Genomic DNA, 22,253 nt, shown 5'->3' on the forward strand with positions numbered 1-22,253 from the left:
TTTCTTCATTTCAAATGCACAAAACGTTTCACATTATTAAATATACACGACTGGTGGGAGGGAGGGAAGCGTTAACCTGGGGTGGGTGGGGAGCAGCAAACCTCAAATCCCAGGGCCAAACATAGACCTTCAGACCTTTCTTTTTCTGGGTCTCAGGACTCCCACCAAGCTTCTCCTTAGCCTGGCCTCACCCCTCACTAGTTTCCCTTTTGCACACACACCCTTGAATGTTTTTGCCCAGCTGGAATGTGCCCTAATAATGCTTGCTGGATGAAGGATGCATGCTAGCATGTGTAGAAGCTAGTCTGCCACACAAAGGTAACATTTACATTTGTTGCGCCACCTACTGGCCAAACCAAGCACTGGAAGGGTCTATAAAAGGCGCCACACACCTGGCCAAGGCATATCTGAGGACGCAAAATATTGTAAAACAAAATTTATATCCTCCTTCCTCAACTGAAAGCCTTCTAAGCAGTCTACAAAGGCAAACTAAATGAGTCATTAAAAATACCAGTAAAAACAAACACCCAAAACAAATGAACATAAAGTTTAAATGCCAATAAAGTAAGCAGTTTAAAAACAATTATACCTTACAAAATGACATGCCTAAATAGCAGTCCTGAGTAGGCTTGCTGAAACAAAAAATAGCTTTTAGCAGGTATGGAAAATAATGCAGTCGAGGTACCTGCCTAATATCAATACACAGAGAGTTCTTAAGAGTTGGTACCTCCACCACAATGAGCGATCAATTCTGTGCAGGTACAGAAGCGTTATTATTAGGTGGCAGTTGTAAAGTACCACTTCAGTTGCCACTTCAACTGAAGCAGTTGAATGGGCACATATGGGCTAGTAAAGTTGTCCCAAGCTCCTGCAGGCTTTATATAGTACTGTGGTACCTTGTTTCTTGAACGGCTTGGTTCCTGAACAAATTGGCTCCTGAATACTGCAAACCCGGAAGTAAGTGTTCTGGTTTGCGTATGTTTTTCAGAAGCTGAATGTCCGACGCGGCTTCCGCTTGAATGAGGGAGCTCCAGCAGCCAATTGGAAGCCGTGCCTTGGTTTTCAAACCATTTTGGGAGTTGAACGGACTCCCAGATTAAGTTTGAGAACCAAGATACCACTGTGGTAGTACCACCTGGAATCTGACCCAGTAACAGATTGGCAGCCAGGACAGATCTCTGAGCAGGGGTGCAATATGCTGACAAGATCTCACTCCTGTCAGCACTTGTATGGCAGCATTCTGCACTAACTGCAGTTTCTGGGTCAAATGCAGGGAAAGTCTCACATAGTATGCACTGCAGTAATTCATTCTTGAAGTTACCAATGTCTGGTCTATTGTTGTCAACCTACCCCGAATGACAAATGGCTGCCGCTGATAAAAGGTGCTCCTGGCCACCAAGGCCACTTGGGTCTCCAGTGACCAAGTTGGATCCAGAAGCAGCTCAGGCAGTGAACCAGCTCCTTCAGGGATAGTACAACCTCATTCAGGGCAAGCAATTGGCCAGCTTCTCAGAAACAGAAGCCACTCAGCCACAAGATTCCTCAAAGTCATACTGTTTGTTAAGCTTATCACCCAGATAGTTTGTGTAGAAACAGCACTGACAAGTATTAGAAGTTAGTTGACCTTCATAGCATTCTCTGTGTAAGGAATTTCAGCTTGGTTTAGATCTACCAGAGTGTAATGAAGGCAAATGGCATCTCTCAGCTTAGGTTGGAAGTATAGATTTTCTTTTTGGTGCATCAGGAGTTCATTCCTTTGCAAGCCAATAAAAAATATTTAACTGCATTCAGCTTGTATGCCAGCTTTTCGCTCCTTGCAGGATATATTTTCCCCAGGAGATCAATTCCACTTACGATCAAGCTGAAGGTCAAACTACACTGTGCCTTTGGAGGGTTCTGAAATGAGAAAATGGACCCAAACAGTCCAGAACTTGGGATTAACTCATTGTGGCCTTCAAGAATTTCAGATGGTATTTTACAGATAATGTTGGGAAGATTCCTTTGACAGCTACTGTAGAGTCATGGAATAAAGTAGTGTGCTAAAGTCCCCATTTAATTGTCAGGCTGGCTAGGCAATCTTAAAGCAACCAGTGTCCTGTTTTAGGGGAAAATAATAATAATAATAATAATAATAATAATAATAATAATAATAATAATAATAATTTATCCATCTGGCCAGGCCTCCCTAGCTCCCAACAGAATATTAAAAACACGATAAAACAGTCAGTGTAGACATTACATGCCAGTCAGTGTAGACATTACTGAGCTAGATGGACCAATCAATGATCCAACTCAATTGTTTGTTGTTGTTTAGTCGTTTAGTCGTGTCCGACTCTTCGTGACCCCATGGACCAGAGCACGCCAGGCACTCCTGTCTTCCACTGCCTCCCGCAGTTTAGTCAAACTCATGCTGGTAGCTTCAAGAACACTGTCCAACCATCTCGTCCTCTGTCGTCCCCTTCTCCTTGTGCCCTCCATCTTTCCCAACATCAGGGTCTTTTCCAGGGAGTCTTCTCTTCTCATGAGGTGGCCAAAGTATTGGAGCCTCAGCTTCAGGATCTGTCCTTCCAGTGAGCACTCAGGGCTGATTTCCTTAAGAATGGATACATTTGATCTTCTTGCAGTCCATGGGACTCTCAAAAGTCTCCTCCAGCACCATAATTCAAAAGCATCAATTCTTCGGCGATCAGCCTTCTTTATGGTCCAGCTCTCACTTCCATACATCACTACTGGGAAAACCATGGCTTTAACTATACGGACCTTTGTTGGCAAGGTGATGTCTCTGCTTTTTAAGATGCTGTCTAGGTTTGACATCGCCTTTCTCCCAAGGAGCAGGGGTTTTTAAATTTCGTGACTGCTGTCACCATCTGCAGTGATCATGCAGCCCAAGAAAGTAAAATCTCTCACTGCCTCCATTTCTTCCCCTTCTATTTGCCAGGAGGTGATGGGCCCAGTGGCCATGATCTTTGTTTTTTTGATGTTGAGCTTCAGACCATATTTTGCGCTCTCCTCTTTCACCCTCATTAAAAGGTTCTTTAATTCCTCTTCACTTTCTGCCATCAAGGTTGTGTCATCTGCATATCTGAGGTTGTTGATATTTCTTCCAGCGATCTTAATTCCAGCTTGGGATTCATCCAGCCCAGCCTTTCGCATGATGAATTCTGCATATAAGTTAAATAAGCAGGGAGACAATATGCAGCCTTGCCGTACTCCTTTCCCAATTTTGAACCAATCAGTTGTTCCATATCCAGTTCTAACTGTAGCTTCTTGTTCCACATAGAGACAACTCAGTATAAGCTCCTTATGTTCTTCCAGCTTAGGTTCACAGGAGAGGGCAGACTGATGGCAGGGCACTCAATAATAGGACGGCAGTGACATGCTGGAGGGCAAGGCAAGACCAGCCAAATCCAGTAGACAATGTCAGCTCCCAGCCAGGGTGGCTGGGCAGAGAGGCAGTTTTCAGCACCTTGGAGAGCATACATTGACCTCACACCAGGTGCAGGCTTGCCAATGGGCAATGCTGGTTGGGGCTGATAGAAACTGTTGTCTAAAACAACCAGAGGGCACCAAGTTTGAAGGGGGACTGCTTTAAACTAATAGTGCAATGACAGTGCAATCATATACATGCTTATTCAGAAGTAAGCCCCACCATCTTCAACGGGGCTTACTCCCTTGTAAGTGAGGATTGCAGTCTTATAGACCAAGTTATAGATCTACTGTGATACTTCTGATGTAATTTTCATATTAATCATTCAAGAATAAATTACCCTTTTCTATGAGAATAATTGTTTGATATACAGAAGTTTGAAACGAGTTAATTTGATGCCCAATGAGAGTAATTGGTTTTGCTGATGAAAAACAGTTAGCTCAACGATTTTTTTTCAAGTATAGCATAAGATGCAGGAAGTGATAATTAGCTAAGCAAATTGATTATTAAAGGATTGAGGATCAGAAAGATTTGTAGTTAATTTGTTAAATTGACTTTGACCCAAGCTTAGCTTAATAAGGGTGGGGAGAATTTATTCATAGCAGCATCAAATAAAGAATGAATGTCTGAAATAATTAAAGCAATGGTAATCAATGTGGGGCCTTCCAGGTGTAGCAAGAATCCAACTCTCATCAGCCCCAGCCAGCATGACCAATGGTGGATGGAAAATATAAAAGTGTTATAAATTTTATTTTAGTAATTTTAATAAAATGTTTCTATGCTGCTTTTCATTTACATAAAAAATGCAACACTGGTTCACACCATAAAACATAACAATACCCACTCAAAATTAAGCTTTGATAAAATCAGTAAAATCCTCAGAATGACCAAGGACATCAGGAACCCGCCTTTGTAATACTAAGGGTCACAGAAAGCCTAGGTAAAAAGGTAAATTTTCAGCAGGTAAGGGAAGACCCCCGTAGTAGGTGTTCATTCAATGGGGAGAGCACTCAGCATGGTAGGTATCACAACAAGAAGACCCTGCCCACACACTCCCTGCCCCACCCCAGAATGGACCTCCATAGGTCATGGTATAGCCAGGAGGGTCCCACCTGCAGACTGCTGTGGCCTGGGAGAAAGTGGTCCCTCAGACAACTTGGTCCTGAGTTATTTAAGACTTTACACATCAAAAGTTAACAACTTAAAAGTTGGCTCAGTAGCTAATTGGCAGCCAGCGCAGCTTCTTCAGCACAGACATCATTTACAGGACAGAAGACGAGCTACTGAGCAATCCATCAGCATTTTAGTGTGAATTTCTCCTAGTAAGCACATTTCTGTATGGAAGTTTCCATAATATACACATTTTTTGCAAATGGTACAATGCACCTTTGCATTTTATTTTCACTAATATATTTCCTTGGCTGGAGAACTGCACTGCATTCTGAGAAGAATGAATGTGGAAGAAAGGCTGTGTTTCAGTTGTGTTTTGCTTCAGAAGTGCAAATTAGGTAGTTTCAGCTTTAAAGAGGAAAGGAATCAGATTTCTTCCCCATCCCTGGGCAGCCCCACGGCATGTTGCAGTAATGGAGTCTTGAAGTTACTAGTTAATGGAACTTGGTGGCTAGGCTTACCCCCATCCATGCTTGAATGAATATGATGGTGGCTGCTGAGCTTATTCTCCAAGCTGTCTGCCAGAAAATCTCTTTATTACAGCCATCATGCCTCACCTTTTAATTGGCGGCCAGAGGAGTATGGGGCTCTCAAAGGATTTGGCCCTTGGTCCCTAGCTGCAGGTCTCAGTCTAATGTGCTAATTTTAAATGCTTTATACACTGCTTAATAGTTTCTAAACAGTGTACAGTTGGGACACAAAAGGGATATAGCATTCAATCAATTAAAACCAACCATAAATTTGTGGTGGGTGGGGGCACACCTCTCTTTAAATGCTTGTTGACATTATTTTTTAAAAAAGTCTTCACCATGCACTGGAAGCTCAACTGAGGGTGTGTGTGTGTGTCTGTGTGTCTCCTACAAAACTGAACACACAGCTGCAGTTTGATACAAGCCATGTGTCTGAGTCATGGAGGACCACTAAGAGTGAGTCTCCTGTGGACCACATTGATAGGGCAGAGTCATAAGATATCATGCAGTCCTCAAGCTATCATGGACTCAAGTTGTTAAGGGCCTTTTAAATTAATACCTGGCCTCTTGGAAGAGCTAGGGCTTCTCTGATTCAGAATTTATATTTCATTTCTGTAGCGGCACACACATTCTCGTTATTTTTTTATGTAGACCAAAAAAAATATGCTAGCGCAAGGCAGGCAACACAGCTGCCCCAATTTTCTTTAAACTGATATCTCTATTTCAAGTCGCTTCCAATTTTGTTTCGCCAGCTCTGCATTTGGGAAAAAAGGGGGGATTGTCAATATTATCTGGGTTCACCTCTGGCTAACATGCGATTCTGAAACATCTCAGATGGCTTCCTACAAATTAGATCGCTTAATAGCTTGGAGCTTCATTTGTCCAGGGAATGTGTGCCTGACTAGTGTACATCAGCAGGTTTCATTTAGGATGCTGAGTAGCAATTTCTTTCCTCTCCGTTTTTCTGCAGGGGAGAGCATGTTCCACAGAACCTGAGACGCTGAAAGTGTTCCTTGAACAGCTTTATTTTTAGGTTGACGATAGCTATGGATGAATCAAGGCGGCAGAGATATCAGAATGATAAATATACCGGATGATGATATGCCGGAGGATGTTGCTACAGGCAACAATGTGAGGAAATGTAGAACAAAGTGAAGAAATAAATAAGGGAAAAGGGATCTCTACCCTTGATACTCCCCCCCTCATATTTTGAAAATAAATGTATTTTTATGGGTTATAAAAATGGCTAGCTGTGTTTCAGTTCATGTATTTTTTCAGGATGCATCAACTATGAGAGAGGGGGGAGAGGCAGGGTGGTGGGGAGTACAGCACAGTGCGAACACACTAGCACCAGGTTTGCTCCACTGCTGCATTTGCACCACACACCCTTCCCTGCCGCCTCCCACTCTCTCCCAGTAAGAAACAGTGAGCCACCTGCTGGGAACCTAGCATTGCAGCCGCACCTCAGCCAGTGAGGGTGCTTATGCATATGACAGGTGGACTGTCTTCATTAGCTTGGTAGGTTACCATTTTTTCCACTTCTGCACTAGGTGGTTTGGGGAACCCTAACACAATATAGTCTTGGATTTGCTAGCTGGGAATTCCAACTGTTACGTGGTGTGTTTAGAGTGCTCTGTCTCCTGGGCATTGGTGAGTGAAGTCTAACAGAGCAAGGCTATGCTTGAAACAGATCTGATGAGAAAAATGCCCTTTCAACATACTTTTATGTTACACCCAGGGTGGTGTGTGCATGTGTGTAAAAAAAGAAAGAAAGAAAAACCAACTCCTAAAAGCAACAAAGTAGAAAGATGCTAATTTTGTAAACCTCAGTGGAGCAGAAAAGTCATTTTTGAAACAGCCTCAGATAGATGAAGCTGATCATTGAGGAGATATCATGTTTTTTTCTAATGACTGATCTTGTTAGATTGTCAAGGAGCAATTTTGTCTGGGCCACTGGTTGCTTTCAAAGTGTCACTTACAGCTTTTGATAGTGCTTCCCATATTTATTCCCCAAGAGTGGGTAATGTGACCTAGGGTTGTCTCCAGCTCTTACTCAGCAATTTGGGTGAACTGTAGTGAATTGTTGTGGTGGTGGTTTTCCCTCCAAACTTGGATCTGTATATTTGGATATCTTCAGTTTAACCTCTAAGACCAAGTTACTGTATTTTGTAGTATACTTTATGATGCAGCAGCATCTCTTAACTTTATGTATATCATGTGTTTTAATTATCTTGTGCCTTGAGGCAATAAAACACTTTATACTGAACTGTGTGGACAAGGAGTTTTCTTCACCGTCAAATCTGGAAAGGCTGACAACTAGAAAAGGAGAAGACTCTGAAGCTTTGCTGGGCTACTCTGGTAGAGGTGCAATATCAAAATGCAATCACCATTGTACCATTTTTCTAGTTTCCCTAACTGAGCACTAACTTTGAGGTAGAAGGCACCAACTATGCTTTGAGCTGAGGGTTCACCGTTTTGTGTTTTTGTTTTTTTAAGGAGTCCCAATGATGGAATTGCAAGTTCAAAAGACAGATCGTAGCCTGCATGGATGGCAGCACTTGAAACTGTTAAATCCTATGAGGCTGCTAGTTCAGAGAATTCAGTCAGCTATCTATTCATCACAACCTTCTGACATATTATTGAAATTTTAGGCATTCCTTAAGAACACATGACATAGTTATTTACTTGGGGTGATGTACTATATATATAGATCTATCATCTATATCTATATCACCTATCTATCTATCATCTATCTTCACACACATACATTTCTCTTTTTAGGATTCTCTAATGCCATTGTTCTTCCTGTCTTTCTTTTATTGAACTTGCCTGTTCCATCTCCAAAGTTTTGCTCCAGTGAGAAGAGCAAATTCCCAAGGACTAGTAGCTTTGTTTACCCTAAATGGTATGGGATTTCTCTTCAGGTCTCAGTGGGTCTGGCCAAATACACTATTTTGCTTGGGGAAATTTATGCACCCTGGTTTGCAAGGTGATTCAATGCCTCTTTGCTTTTGACAGAAGGAACTTAGTAAGATGCCGACAACAACAATGACATGTATCTGAAAGCTTCATATATGTAGTGGTTAGAGCGTGAGACTAGGACCTGGGGCACCATGATTCACATCCCCACTCACAAATTTTTGACTGGGTGACCAGTCGGGGGGGGGGGAGCATGTATGCCACCTTCAGCTCCTTGAAGAACAGGGTGGGAGGTAAATGCAAAAAATGAAATGAAATATAGACAAGGTTCTTCAGCTCAGAACTCATATAGAAATAGAGTCGAAATAACAAAAACAAATGCCCCCTAGTTATCCTCTGGCTCTTGTGCCATGTCCCTTAGCATTACCCCTTCCCCTGTTCTTCTTTCACTAGATTCAACCCAGTTCTTAAAATTCAGGCACTCCACTAGCATAAGCTTCGGTTTGGCTCTTTTTCACATCCTCCTCCAAGCAGTTGAACTCCAGAGGGATGTAAAATCCAGCAGCCTTTATTGATATTCAAGGCAGAATAGAAGGTTTTGTTTATCTAGGGCAGAATCACGCATACCACCACGACATTTACTCGTAGCAAGTAAAGGTGTGTGTGTGTGCTTGTAGGCAAGATGCAGAATTTTCATTTTTAAAGCAGTTAAAAACAACAACAACCCAGCCATGAAAGCCGTTTTTGTTAACAACACAAGAGAATCTACCGTAACACCATATTACTTTCACAAAACAATATGTACCCAGCGCAAACTCCCACATTGCAAAAATGGAGGGGTGCTTTGAACGCCGACACAGCAACTCCGTACCCAGGCAGGAATAATTGGCTTTTCCAAGAAAACAGAACAAGTATTCCTGCAGCTGACATTACTGATCAGAACAACAGAAATCTCTCTTGCTTCTGACAAAGCTTTTATAAAAGAAAAGGCAAATGTGTGGGAGAACTGCATGCTAAAGAGATGTCAGGACTCCTTCAGCTTCTTATTTTGGTGTACACATCAAAAAGTTACTATTACAGCACAATCAGGAAGCAGCAAAAAATATTTATTGCTTTGGGGGGGGGGACTGGTACAGCTGTAAAACTATCACTGCCCATCCATATGTCTGCATACTTTCCATCTGCTCTACCAGTATAATTGTAAAAGAAAGATATTGCAAAAGCATCCATTTCCAGGACACTACACTAAACATCTTCAGTACTGTCTCATCATGAGGCGCCTGAGCCTGTGACATCCAGTGTTGTTGTTGTTTAGTTGTTTAGTCGTGTCCGACTCTTCGTGACCCCATGGACCAGAGCGCGCCAGGCACTCCTGTCTTCCACTGCCTCCCGCAGTTTGGTCAAACTCATGTTGGCAGCTTCGAGAACACTGTCCAACCATCTCATCCTTTGTCGTCCCCTTCTCCTACTGCTTTGGAAACAGGGGCTCAGAAAACAATACAATCTTCTAACAACTGCCAACTTCCTTTGATTTGGAGTTTTATTTCCATGAAATGTGTATAAAAGTTGGGTGCTACATACCATAACACACATTGGGAGCAAGATGTTCTTGCCGTTGTGTGCCTCTGCCTCCAGATGTTTGGATTATAGCTCCCTTCAGCCCAGTGGTTGGTGAAATGGCCTCCACAGTTATTTACGGACTCACTGTTAAGACCGTGTTCATGAAAGACAATCTTACTAAGCTACCAGTGACCGCCAAAGAGGAAGAATAAGAATAGTGATTTCTAAATTCAGTAACTTTGTACACAGAATTTCAGGTAGTTGTTCTCCTATTGTTCATGTGGCCAATTAGCCCATGAAGAAAACCAACGTGAACAAGAGGAATCTTTAAGAGGTCTTAAAGAATTGATTGTGTGTGTATGTGTGTGTGTGTGAAAGAAAGACTTACTTGGTGTTGTCTGAATCAATGGTATGGAAAAGCTTTTCAAGTTCTTCCTCGTTAAGAGTTCCATCAGAGAAGAAGGCCTGGAATTCCTCCAATGACAATTTCCCATCATCTGCAAGCAAACAGAAGGTATCACAAGCAAATTAAACACACACACATATCCTAAGGAGGGAAACACAACCAATAAGACCATAAGGAGGAGCCTACTGGATCAGGCCAATGACCTAACCGGTAAAGTATCCTGTTCCAAGAGTGGCCACCCAGGTGCTAACCTGCAAGTAGGACCCAAGCACAAGAGCTCTCTCCCTTTCTGTGGTTTCCAGCAACTGGTATTCAGAAGGATATTGCCTCTGACCATGGAGGCAGAGCATTGCCTCCACAGTCCATGGAGCATAGCCTCCATTGCTGCTAGTAGCCATTGACATTAAGTTATCTCATCGTCTTTTAATGTCATTCAAGATGGTAGCCATCACTGCCTCCTGATCTAATGATTTATCCATGACAACTGAATGATCATCATGTCCTCCACCCTCCAGACCACTCCTGAATCCCATCTGGATGAAACACTAAATTAAAGGTGTGATTTTCCTAATTTGTGGGCCCCTGTAAAAACTCAGTATGGATAATGCATGTCTAGGACACCCATTATAGCACTCAACAGTCCACTCAACATCTTCTGAAGCAAAATGAAATGCTTGCCAATTGCAATAATTCACATATTCAGCTGCGAGTCATCAAAAGACAAGATGCTGAGCAATGAGCTTCTACAGATAACTGGACATCACATGCAATTTGATTTAATTTAAAAGTATTTCTAAACTGCTTAATATTTAAAAAAAATCTCTAAGCAGTGTACACTATAAAAAATGTCATCCATTAAAGCAAAAATATAACCTAAAATAACAAATCAATAAAAGATCCTTTACCTTTACCCTTTTTGCCTTATGGAAAACAGGGACAGTCATTAGAAGATGTCAGAAGCAAACAATGGTTGCTGCTACATATATGACACAGGGAAATGGTAGTTTTGTGCAGGTAAGATTGGATTTTCATTGAGAAATCAGCATAAAACACAGCATTAAATTCTCTTCTACCTCACCACAGTCCTAATCCATTCAACATGCATTTCTTTATCAATGCATTAAAGATTCCCTCCCTCCCATGCAAGTAATGGGTCCTTTAGTTTTTAAAGAAAACATCATCAATAGCTATTCTGAAAACATCAGTACAGAAATATCACCAACACTTAACACTGATCATTTAAAAGCAAGTCAGGAAATGGATGGAGAAAACCCTAAAAGCCGTTTCCCGTCTGCATCAGTTCAAGATAATTCGAAAGAAACAGAACTGATCCAACCAATGCCTGTGTTTTTAAAAGTGCATTGCGAAGGCAGGCATGTGAGTGTTTGTGTGCATGCGTGCGTGTGTCTGTTCTAGTGTTGAAGCAATGATTCTTCAACATCAGCTTCCTTGGACTGGTCATGTTGTGTGGATGCCTGATTATTGTCTTCCAAAGCAACTACTCTATTCTGAACTTAAAAATGGGAAGTGTAATGCTGGTGGTCAACAAAAGAGATTTAAAGACTGTCTCAAGGCAAATCTAAAAAAAATGTAGTATAAACACTGACAACTGGGAAACACTGGCCTATGAGAGCTCCAGTTGGAGAACAGCCTTTACCAAAGGTGTCGTGGGCTTTGAAGACACTCAAACTCAGGACGCAAGGGAGAAATGTGCTAGGAGGAAGGCACACTTGACAAATCCACACCATGATCAACTCCCACGCGGAAACCAATGTCCCCACTGTGGAAGGGCGTGTGGATCCAGAATTGGCCTCCACAGTCACTTACGGCAGGCATGTCCAAAGTCCATTTTGGGGGCCTAATCCGGCCCACCAGTCTATTTAATCCAGCCCCCATGGCAGTATATGTTCTGGGGTAAAATCCTAAAAAAAGCTCAACTTTGGTCGGCCCTCACGCATGTTCGTGTCATCAAATCCGGCCCTCTTTGAAATCCGGACTCATTGTTAAAACTGTGTTTATGGAAGACCATCTTACTCGACTATGAGTGATCACCAAAGATTCATAGATTGCCTAGAAATATTTATTCATGTCAATGTATGAGAAACGCCATTTATTTGAGAGACTTCCGGTTGGCGCCGGCGCTAATGGCGGCTCGCTCTCCGTTCTCCGGAGAGAGAGCTGCTCCGCGAGTTCGGGTCTGACCGCTACGGCGAAGCGGGGACCCCTAAAATCACAGGCGCGGAAGCCTGTGAGCAAGGAGACTCGGTGGGCATCGTTTGCGCCCCCTTTTACTGCGAAAGAGCCTTTTTAAAGGCTCCGGAGGAGCATCGGGGGAGCGCAGAGCTGAGAGTCGCTACCCAGCTCGTGGAGTGAAGCCGCATCGCCATTAGCGGAGAGCGCCGACTTCTTCCTGTTATTTGGACTGAAAGAGATTCCCGTGAGTAGGATTGGCAACCCTTTCGGGACTTTAAATTTAACTTCTTCAAAATTTGGCCGAAAGTGGGGTTGGTTAACAAAGGAAGTCTGCCTTCCCCAGATTGCATGACTGCTAAAGCAACGGACTTGGTAAGCTGCAATTGACATCTTTTAAGGGAAATTTTTAAAAAAAGGATTAACCCCAGCATTGACTTAAGTCCTCCCCCCTAGGGAGCAGGAACGGGGGGGGGGGGTGAAAAAGAAAGGAAACCTGCAGGGAAATTTTTTAAGGGACAATCTACCGCAGACTCTGTCTCTGGGAGCGGACTGCCTGAGTGATACACTTTGACAGGGAGCTGTCAAAGACATTGCAAAGAGGAGACTTTATTTGATACAACTTAGTCGCAGGATTTAAGTTGAATAAACAAAAAACTAAGGTATTGGAAAAGAACTTAACAAATGTTGAGAGGGAAAGATTCCAAGAGGAAACTGGGTTAGTGGTGGCAAAGAGTGTAAAATACCTGGGGATTAACATGACATCTAAGAATGTGAACTTATTTAAGGACAATTATGACAAGTGCTGGACTGAGATAAAGAAAGATTTAGAAATATGGTCAAACCTGAAGCTTTCCTTGTTAGGTCGAATTGCTGTGATCAAAATGAATGTATTGCCTAGAATGTTATTTTTGTTTCAGACATTACAAATTGTTGATAAACTGGACTGTTTCAAGAAGTGGCAGAAAGACATATCTAAATTTGTCTGGCAGGGCAAAAAGCCCAGAATTAAGTTTAAGATACTTACCGACTCTAAAGAAAGAGGGGGGTTTGCCCTGCCGGACTTAAGACTTTACTATGAATCGGCAGCTTTCTGCTGGTTAAAAGATTGGCTACTTCTTGAAAATGCAGACATTCTAGATTTGGAAGGATTTGACAATAATTTTGGTTGGCATGCATATATCTGGTATGACAAGGTTAAAGTGTATAAGGGTTTCAAAAATCATATTGTCAGGAAAGCACTATATAATGTATGGATACGGTATAAAGATTTACTGGAAAATAGAACTCCCAGGTGGCTTTCACCTATGGAGGCTAAGGAAGTAAAGAAACTTAATATGACAACCAATTGGCCGAAATACTCTGAGATCTTAGAACAAGAAGGTGGTGAATTTAAATTACAAAGTTATGAGAAAATAAAGTCCAAGGTACGAGATTGGCTCCATTATTTTCAAATAATGGAGGCTTTCAAACAAGACAGGAAAATTGGCTTCCAGGTGGAGAAATCGAAATTGGAAACAGAATTGTTAGAACCCAATACTAAGAATTTATCAAGAATGTACAACTTGCTGTTGAAGTGGAATACAATAGATGAGACAGTGAAGTCTGCTATGGTTAAATGGGCACAGGACATAGGTCATGACATTATGTTTGCTGACTGGGAGCAGTTATGGACCACAGGTATTAAATTCACGGCATGCAATGCCTTACGAGAAAACATTATGAAAATGATCTATAGGTGGTACATGACCCCAGTTAAGCTTGCGAAGATTTATCATTTGCCCGATAATAAATGCTGGAAATGTAAAGAGACTGAGGGTACCTTTTTCCACCTCTGGTGGACCTGCCCAAAGATTAAGGCCTTCTGGGAAATGATTTATAATGAAATTAAGAAAGTGCTTAAGTGCACCTTTAACAAGAAACCAGAGGCATTTCTCTTGGGTATGGTCGGCCAGTTGGTGTCGAAGAAGGATAAGAATTTCTTTTTGTACGCTACTACGGCAGCAAGGATCCTTCTAGCAAAGTATTGGAAGACACAAGAGCTACCCACGCTGGAGGAATGGCAGGCGAAAGTGATTGACTTTATGGGATTGGCAGAAATGACCGGCAGAATCCGCGACCAAGAGAAAGAGACTGTGGAAGAAGATTGGAAGAAATTTAAGATGTATCTTAAGAATTATTATAAAACTGAGGAGTGTTAAAATGCTGAGGGAAAAGAAGACGTAGAATTGCAGCGATAATTGGGTTTAAAATTAAGGGTGGAATAGAGAAAGAGGATAAATTTATATTTAATTGGGCAAGATAGGTTGCTGAATAATGGTACTAAATTAAGGATGCAAAAAGGGAAAGGTATGGGGAAGTCCGGGAAAAGAGGGTTATGAAAATAAGGTTATGAAAACATGAGGTTTTTTTTGTTTGTCTGTTTCTTTTGTTGTTTTTTGTTTCTGTTAAAAAATTGGAAATTAATAAAAATCTTTTATAAAAAAAGAAAAGAAACGCCATTTATTTAATCAGATCAAAGGCATGTTTTTCACTCAGAAAATGTTACCTTGTTTCATGCATGTTACTGACTTTGCAGAAAAACATTTAATAAACGTACAGACAGTTCCTTCAGAGACCTAAGCCCGCTCACCCTTTCTTTCGTGTGGTGGCATTGAGGGACGGAAGAGGGCTTCACTAGGACCCCAACGAGGGAATTCAAACTGGCTGTGCCCTTCCTGATTGGCGGAGGGGGCATAAGCCCCTTCCGCCTATCAGGAACTGGATCTTGGCCTGCACCCTGCTTTGGCAAATAGGGATGCAGGCTGGGACTTGGGCTATGCTGGGGGGTGGGGCCAATGGAGCTTCCCTCAGATCCGTCCCTCACCCATTTAAGCAGCCAGCACATGAGGCTCAGCCGGTTTGTTCCTGTGCTGGGTTTTCCTTGCCCAGCCAAGTTTCCATGTTCAATCTGAATGCTGCCTTTAACACAGTCAGCCAAATGACTTGATAGGATTGCAGGATGTTTCCTCAGACTGATCATTTGATGAGCAGACAGAAGGGGATAACCTCCTCTCCTCAACTAATCTTCATAAATCACCGTGTGTGTGTCCCTGGAATGTGGGTGCATTTGAGACTGTGTGTGCGAGAATGTGAGATGACCACATTCTTTTCTCTCTCTTTTTGAACTTCCATTGTAGCTATGAAGTCCCTGGACATTTGGGCAAGTGTGAACCTGTCTCTAAGGCACCAAAAAAGAAAAGTGAGGCTAGCCTCCCCTACAATAATAATAATAAAAATCACTGAGAACATTGTCTCCAATCTAAGACCAGCCCAATGTTAACTAACAACAATAACTACCTAAGCTGATCTCAAGTCCTTAAAAGTTTTACCCAGAAGGTTAAATCTTATCACAAAGCATCCTTCACAGCCCACAACGAAGTTTGTACTGCATGCTAAGACTGACATTGCATAAAGCTCATTTAAAAACCTGTCCGTTCAAGCTATATATCTATAATAGATTTTTAAAAACGTGCACACATCACAGCATTAAGCCAGGTATTGACACAATAGAGAACCAGGACTAAGACCTGTGCAGTTTGGGAAGATAAGACCAGCCAATATCATAGAGACTTGGAGACTGCGATTAAGAGACTTAAAAAAAATCCTTTCCCCTCCCCAGACGACTGGCTGAACAGATGTAATACCCTGCTTACCCAGCCAGTACAAGTTAAGATAAGTGATGCTGAATATGGAAGTCTTTGTATGCTAGCAGCCTTATCAGGAAGGGCACAGAAATGTACGCTGGAAGTAGAGTCACATGGCTGGGCTATGGGTAGGATAAGGCAGGTAATTCTGCTCAAGATATAATTTGATGTCCAAGGGTGCTCAGATGTGCTAAGACCTGATGGCTGAATCCTATTAGTCATACACTGATTTAAGGATCAAAATGCACTTTAAAATGAGAAGTGTCAACCTGCTTGGATGGTGTGTAGCAGGGGTAGCCAACAAGGTGCCCTCTGGATGTTGCCGGACTCTCACTCTCATCATCCCTGACCATAGGCTAGCCTAACTAGGACTGAGGTAGAACTAGAAACACCCCCCCCTTGATTGACTTCTCTCTTCTCTCAGTCAGGAGGGGGAGATGGATATGCAATGTCTCCTTCCCCCTCCCAAACATGTGTTTAATCAGAATCTTAAAAAAACCCTAATGAAGCATTAAAGGTAAAGGTACCCCTGACCATTAGGTCCAGTCGTGGATGACTCTGGGGTTGCGGCGCTCATCTCACTCTATAGTTCGAGGGAGCCGGCGTTTGTCCACAGACAGCTTCTGGGTCATGTGGCCAGCATGACTAAGCCTAAGCATTAGCCTTCCTCAAAAATTGATTCAGGGCCAAATTCAGAGTGGTCCACAGGCAATCCTGGATTAGGGTGGGGGGGAGGCAGTTTGCAACTACCTGGTTCAGAACATACCTGGTACAAACATCCATATTGCAGTGTTCTGCTGCATGGTGAAGTGAGTGTCATCTCCCTAAAAGAAGCTGAAATTTCACAGCTGAACTTGAGGTGGTGGGGACACATCAAGCGATTTCCTGATATTTTGGAAAATAGCATTGATTGCTGAGCCCAATCCAAGCAACAGAGGGTGATGCCTGAGCTGACAAAACACACTCATTTGGCCCTTGCACTCAGCCACTAAAGTGCCCCTGGCGCAGTGGCAGAGCTTTATGCTCCAGCACCAGGGGGGGGGGGCAGAGAGCAGGCGGGGTGGGGCTTGCGTGTGTCCTGGGGGCGTGGCACCCAGAGCGCACGGGGGGGGGGGGAGCTGTGATGGCTCCCCACCAGGATTGCGCTGCTCTCTCCCTACACTCCTCTTCTTCCACCAGTGCTCCTGTGTCCTGGTTGAGAAGCGATCAGGAAACTGTTTGAGGCACGAACAAGTTCATCTCTATAAAGTGATTATCTTTCTCTGCTCAACACTAAACACACACAAAGCTCCCCATGATCTCTCTCCAGTAGACTTCAAGATCTTGCTTACGACAAAGCTTAACTAAGCACTTCAACAGGAAATTAGAATTCTCTGCCGTGGAGTGTGTTCCCACTCCCAGTTCTTAAATGAAGTGAGCAGTCCAATTAAACTTTTACAGAGTTATTCACAGGGGGAAAAGTGTGTTGGGAGTCAGCTACATTAATTGTCATTGGGTGTACGCTTGCCCAATTATTAGAAGTAGTTGCAAAGTGCTATCTGTGACACTTGTAACATGAATTCCCTAGATTGGAAACATCATCATCAGCAAATTATCTTTAGGTCTAGTTAGTGCTTTTCAAAACCACTTCTCCTTCTCAAAAACAGCCACTGCTACGGCACTGAATTCAGTGGACGGCTCTCTGGGTTGCAGCTCATGTTAGTCCTACTCAGAGTACAGCCACTGAAATTAAGGCACAAGCCTAACTTGGGTGTCTTAATTTGAATAGGTCTAACTCTAGGTAGGGGTTGCCAACAAGGTTGGGGTGGAGGAATGGCTACCACCAGAAAGACATAGGAAGCTGCTTTATCAAACCACTGGAACATCTAGCTCAGTTACTGTCTACACTACTGGCGGTGGCTCTCAAGGGTTTCAGGCAGGGGTATTTTCCAGCCTTACCTGGAGATGCTGGGGAATGAACCTGGGACCTTCTCCATGCAAAGTGGGTGTTCTATCACAGAGCTCCAGCCCTTCAAATCTGCAGATTAGTTACCTCCATTGTCTGAAACAAAACTGTGGCCACAAGCAGCCCACCATTATCCATCACTGAAGGAAATCTCCCCTAGTGCTCCCACAGGAATCTTAGGGGGCCCACCACTGTAAGAGGGGTCCCATGGGGCAGCACTTTGTGAAAGGCCCCCTAAACCCTAAAGCCAGCAGTACTCCATATAACACTCACAGTATATGCAAAAGTCCACGTTGGGCAAAAGAATTCTAAACTCATCTCCTCAAAGTACTGAGCCTTTTATGTGCAGAGAATCTTTTCATGGTGTAGCATTCAACTAGGCATCTCTCTCTGCGCCACAATCCCTACAGCCACTTGCCATCTGAAGCAGGACAGTTTTGCCAGCTTTTCTACTGTTTGTGCAAATGTCATCTTTGATAGCACAGATCTTTGAATGGGAGCACCCCTCTCTCCTGGAAACCAGGCCACCGACAGTAAGGAACTGCTTCACACTTAAGCGTTTGGTTGGGAGTCCTACTTCTACAGATAATTTGGGTCAAGATGAAAGATGGTTTTTCTCATCCCCCTACCCTTCACTTTGGATGCAGACAGACACTCATGAAGACATCAGAAAGCTGCAAAATTTGTAGAGAGCAAGAGAATTATGCAGGTGGGCACACAGACACCTTTCCTGTCTCTCCCTCTCTCACCCTCTGCAACACACACATTATAATTCAAACTCTCTATGTCAGAATTCATGAACTTGGTGGCCTCTTTGGACTACAACTTGCAGCAGCCCCAAGCATCACAACTGGGGTTGATGGGACTTGTAGCCCCAAACATCTTTTGGATTTTGAAGGCTAACGTATAGTGCGCTGTAAGAGCATATTAAACCATATCACCCAGAGACACCATTTCAAAGAAGCCTCGTGAATTTTTAATGCTGGTGCTCCTTCATTTTTGCTGAATGCACACTTTTCTTCCACACAATCTTTTGTGTGTGTGTGTGTGTGTGTGTGTGTGTGAAGATATATGCATGCCTTTTATCTGCTTGCTCTAATTATTAAACTGGAGCAATGGGCTGAGCCTGTGCCAGAACAACGGACTATCAAAAAGGATAGTGACTGAAAAGTATGTGCTAGAGCTAAACACACACACACACACACACACACACACCCCTCGGTGGATTCCAGTATGACACAAATCTTTAATGTTTTAAGCAGGCACAGCTGGGTTATCATGATGCAAATGTAACAGGTAGGGCAGCTCCCTGAGAACATAAGAACATAAGAGACGCCATGTTGGATTAGTCCAAAGGCCTTCTAGTCTAGCATCCTATTTTCACAGTGGCCAACCAGATGCCTGTGGGAAATTAGCAAGCAGGACCTGAGCACCATTGCACTCTGCAAGCTTGTAATTTCTGACAGGTGGCATTCAGAGGCCCACTGCCTCTGACAGTGGAGGGAGAACATGGCCACACCATGGTTGGTAGCCACCAGTGACATAGCGTGGGTTGTCAGCACCCGGGGCAAGGCAAGTAATTTGCGCCCCCTAACCCATGGATTTTAGTAGTGGCAGAGAGCTGCGAGTGCGAGCGCGCCCCCCAGATGTTGCGCCCAGTGCTGCCGGCCCCCCCCTGCACCCTCCACGCTACGCCACTGGTAGCCACTGATAGCCATAGCCTCCATGAATATGACCATGGCTGTGTCTTGCAGGAGTGAATTCTATAGTTCATGTGATGTGAAAAGAAAACCAATCAAAGAAAACAGATGCTAGAAGCTAAGGGGGCACCCCATACACAGGGAGGGAGGTGAAGAATACAGCCCACAACAACTGCTACCATTTGGACCAAATAAAACTTGGGCGAAATTGATCTGACAGAGGTCATGTCTCCTTTATCCTCCAGAATGAAGTCTGGTCAATTGAGATCCTTCCTTTCAGAGATCAAAGGGAGATTCATCTTAATACTAGATAAGAAACACAACTTGAATTAAAGAAAATGAAGACGCCTGTTAGAATTCTAAGGGGGGGGGAGTAAATGAGGAAAACTCTCACATATGCTTCTAGGGACTTAACACAACTTTTTAATAGAAGAAGAGTTTAGCGGCAATTTTACAGCAATGACAAAAAGTTGGAATTCTACCCTCACATTTGATGCCTCACTGAAGGTTATTCACTTTAGAGAACAGAACCCCTGGTGAGAGCAACACGTTTTCTTGAAACGCTAACCACGTTAGTCATTAAGATAGCACGCTTTACGTTCCAGGATCCAGTTTCTTTTCAAAAAAGGAACTTCATTAACAACCAATGTCATATCTTTGAAAAGTCAATTTATTCACTCAAGAATGAAGCTGCCTAATTGATGAACAAAATTATTTTTAAGCACTCTGTAAGCAATAAAGGTCTCTGCTTCTTGCAAAACAACGCAGCTGTAAAACGAGTGCTGCAGGCATCTGCAGTTGTTCAAAAATCCTGATGAAACTTTCTAGCTATAGGTGGGCTGAACATTTGCTGGAAAACATTTGCTGGTGCAAAAGAAGAGTAGCGCGTGAGAGGGATGAGAAGATTTTCCCCAACCCCTTTAAAATGTATACAGTGGTACCTTGAGTTAAGTACTTAATTCGTTCCGGAGGTCCGCTCTTAAACTGAAACTGTTCTTAACCTGAAGCACCACTTTAGCTAATGGGGCCTCCTATTGCTGCTGTGCCGCCGGAGCACGATTTCTGTTCTCATCCTGAAGCAAAGTTCTTAACCTGAAGCACTATTTCTGGGTTAGCGGAGTCTGTAACCTGAAGCGTATATAACCTGAAGCGTATGTAACCCGAGGTACTGCTGTACTCTGAATCAGCACCACTCACCCCAAGTCCCCAAAACAAGAGAAAGCACCACTGACAAGGGAAAACAAGACCAAGGAACTCCAGGCGTGCCAGGAGGTACTATAGCACAGCCTTTGCCAATCTGGCACCAGCTGAGGCTGATGGAATTTGTAGTCCAAAAAATCTGGGTGGCACCAGGTTGGCAAGGTCCACTATAGTGGTTCATGTGCTTGGTTGAAACAGCTCTCCAAAGTGCCTCCTAAAAGGATTATTCTAAAGCACACTAAGCCTTAAATAAACCTTTCTTCAAGCACCTGGAGTTCCTTCTCTCTCCTTTCCCTCGCTACTTTTGCTCTATAAACAATTGACATTATAATATAACCAATCAGACTCTACCATGAGACAATATCAATGAGGGCACACAAAATCACTCTGCATTAGCTTCATATCCCTCAGTGACATCATCATGTAAATTAGAATGGAGGGAGGGAAATCTGGGAGCCAGAATCTCCAACTTGCCCTGGCTGGGCAGGTTTCCTAGAGGCTGAGAGAGCATGCTGTCTCCTTAAAGCCAGCTGCTGGCGAGGAACACAACCAGTCAGGAGGCATGGAGGGAGACTTATCTCTGATGGCAGAGGGTCTTTGATCATGATCTCAATGCAAAGGCAAGCTCATGTGAAGCGAATTCCGTTTGACTCAAAGGAGCTTGCTTCCAATTGCACATGAATATCACTCAGCGCACTTAATGTCTTCATTTTCCTAGAAACAAATGACAGTGCTGCGTGGCCTGCAAGATTTGCTTACAAGATTTGTCAGAGACCGCTTTCTCTTCCTCCAAGGTCGGATGGAGGTAGAGGCTCCCTACACAGCGCCACCCCCACTCAGGGACTGCGGGTGCCCATTTGGCCACTCGCCTCCCAGATAGGACAAGGTGCACGGCACAGCCAAGCACCAGTTGTGCTGCGACTGTGTGCTTCTCTCTGCTTGCTGCCTCACCCTTGGTGCACCCACGCCCACTATGCTGAGGCAGCTGGTGCACTGCACTCTCAGAGGTGCAAGGAGACGCAGGTGCCCAGCAGCATCCTGAGGAATTTAGTGGTACCTGCTGGAGCGCAACACGGCTGAGGGCAAGAGTGAGGACTGCTGGGCCGGCTGGACAGTCCTCAGGAGAGCTTCCAACTATGCAGTTCTATAAGTCTATGACCAGCATGGTGTAGTGGTTAAGAGCAGCGGACTTGTAATCTGGTGAACTGGGTTCGCTTCCCCGCTCCTCCACATGCAGCTGCTGGGTGACCTTGGGCTAGTCACACTTCTCTGAAGTCTCTCAGCCCCACTGACCTCACAGAGTGTTTGTTGTGGGGGAGGAAGGGAAAGGAGATTGTTAGCCGCCTTGAGATTCCTTAAGGGGAGTGAAAGGCGGGATATCAAGTCCAAACTCTTCTTCCTCCTCCTCCTCCTCCTCCTCCTCCTCCTCCTCCTCCTCCTCCTCTTCTTCTTCTAGTGAAAGATGTGTGTCATGTAACTTGACCCCAAAATATGTGTGTCCTGATTTTCTTCTGTTACGTACTGGAGGGTATGCACTCTCGGTCTTGCTGATGTAGTCCAAAGCAGAGCTGTATGTTTGG

At 43.6% G+C, this 22,253-nt stretch overlaps 1 protein-coding gene across 1 annotated transcript in view; it reads right to left on the minus strand.

Moving 5' to 3' along the window:
* NECAB2 (N-terminal EF-hand calcium binding protein 2) overlaps positions 1 to 22,253 on the minus strand; it is a 139,881-nt gene that overhangs the window by 82,292 nt on the left and 35,336 nt on the right. Inside the window, exon 3 of the mRNA XM_079988335.1 lies at positions 9,935 to 10,043. Coding sequence (XP_079844461.1) covers positions 9,935 to 10,043 — 109 coding nt within the window. The remainder of the gene's footprint in view (positions 1 to 9,934; positions 10,044 to 22,253) is intronic.

Source organism: Podarcis cretensis (genome assembly GCF_951804945.1).
Source record: "Podarcis cretensis genome assembly, chromosome: 8".
In the NCBI taxonomy this organism is placed as follows: domain Eukaryota; kingdom Metazoa; phylum Chordata; class Lepidosauria; order Squamata; family Lacertidae; genus Podarcis; species Podarcis cretensis.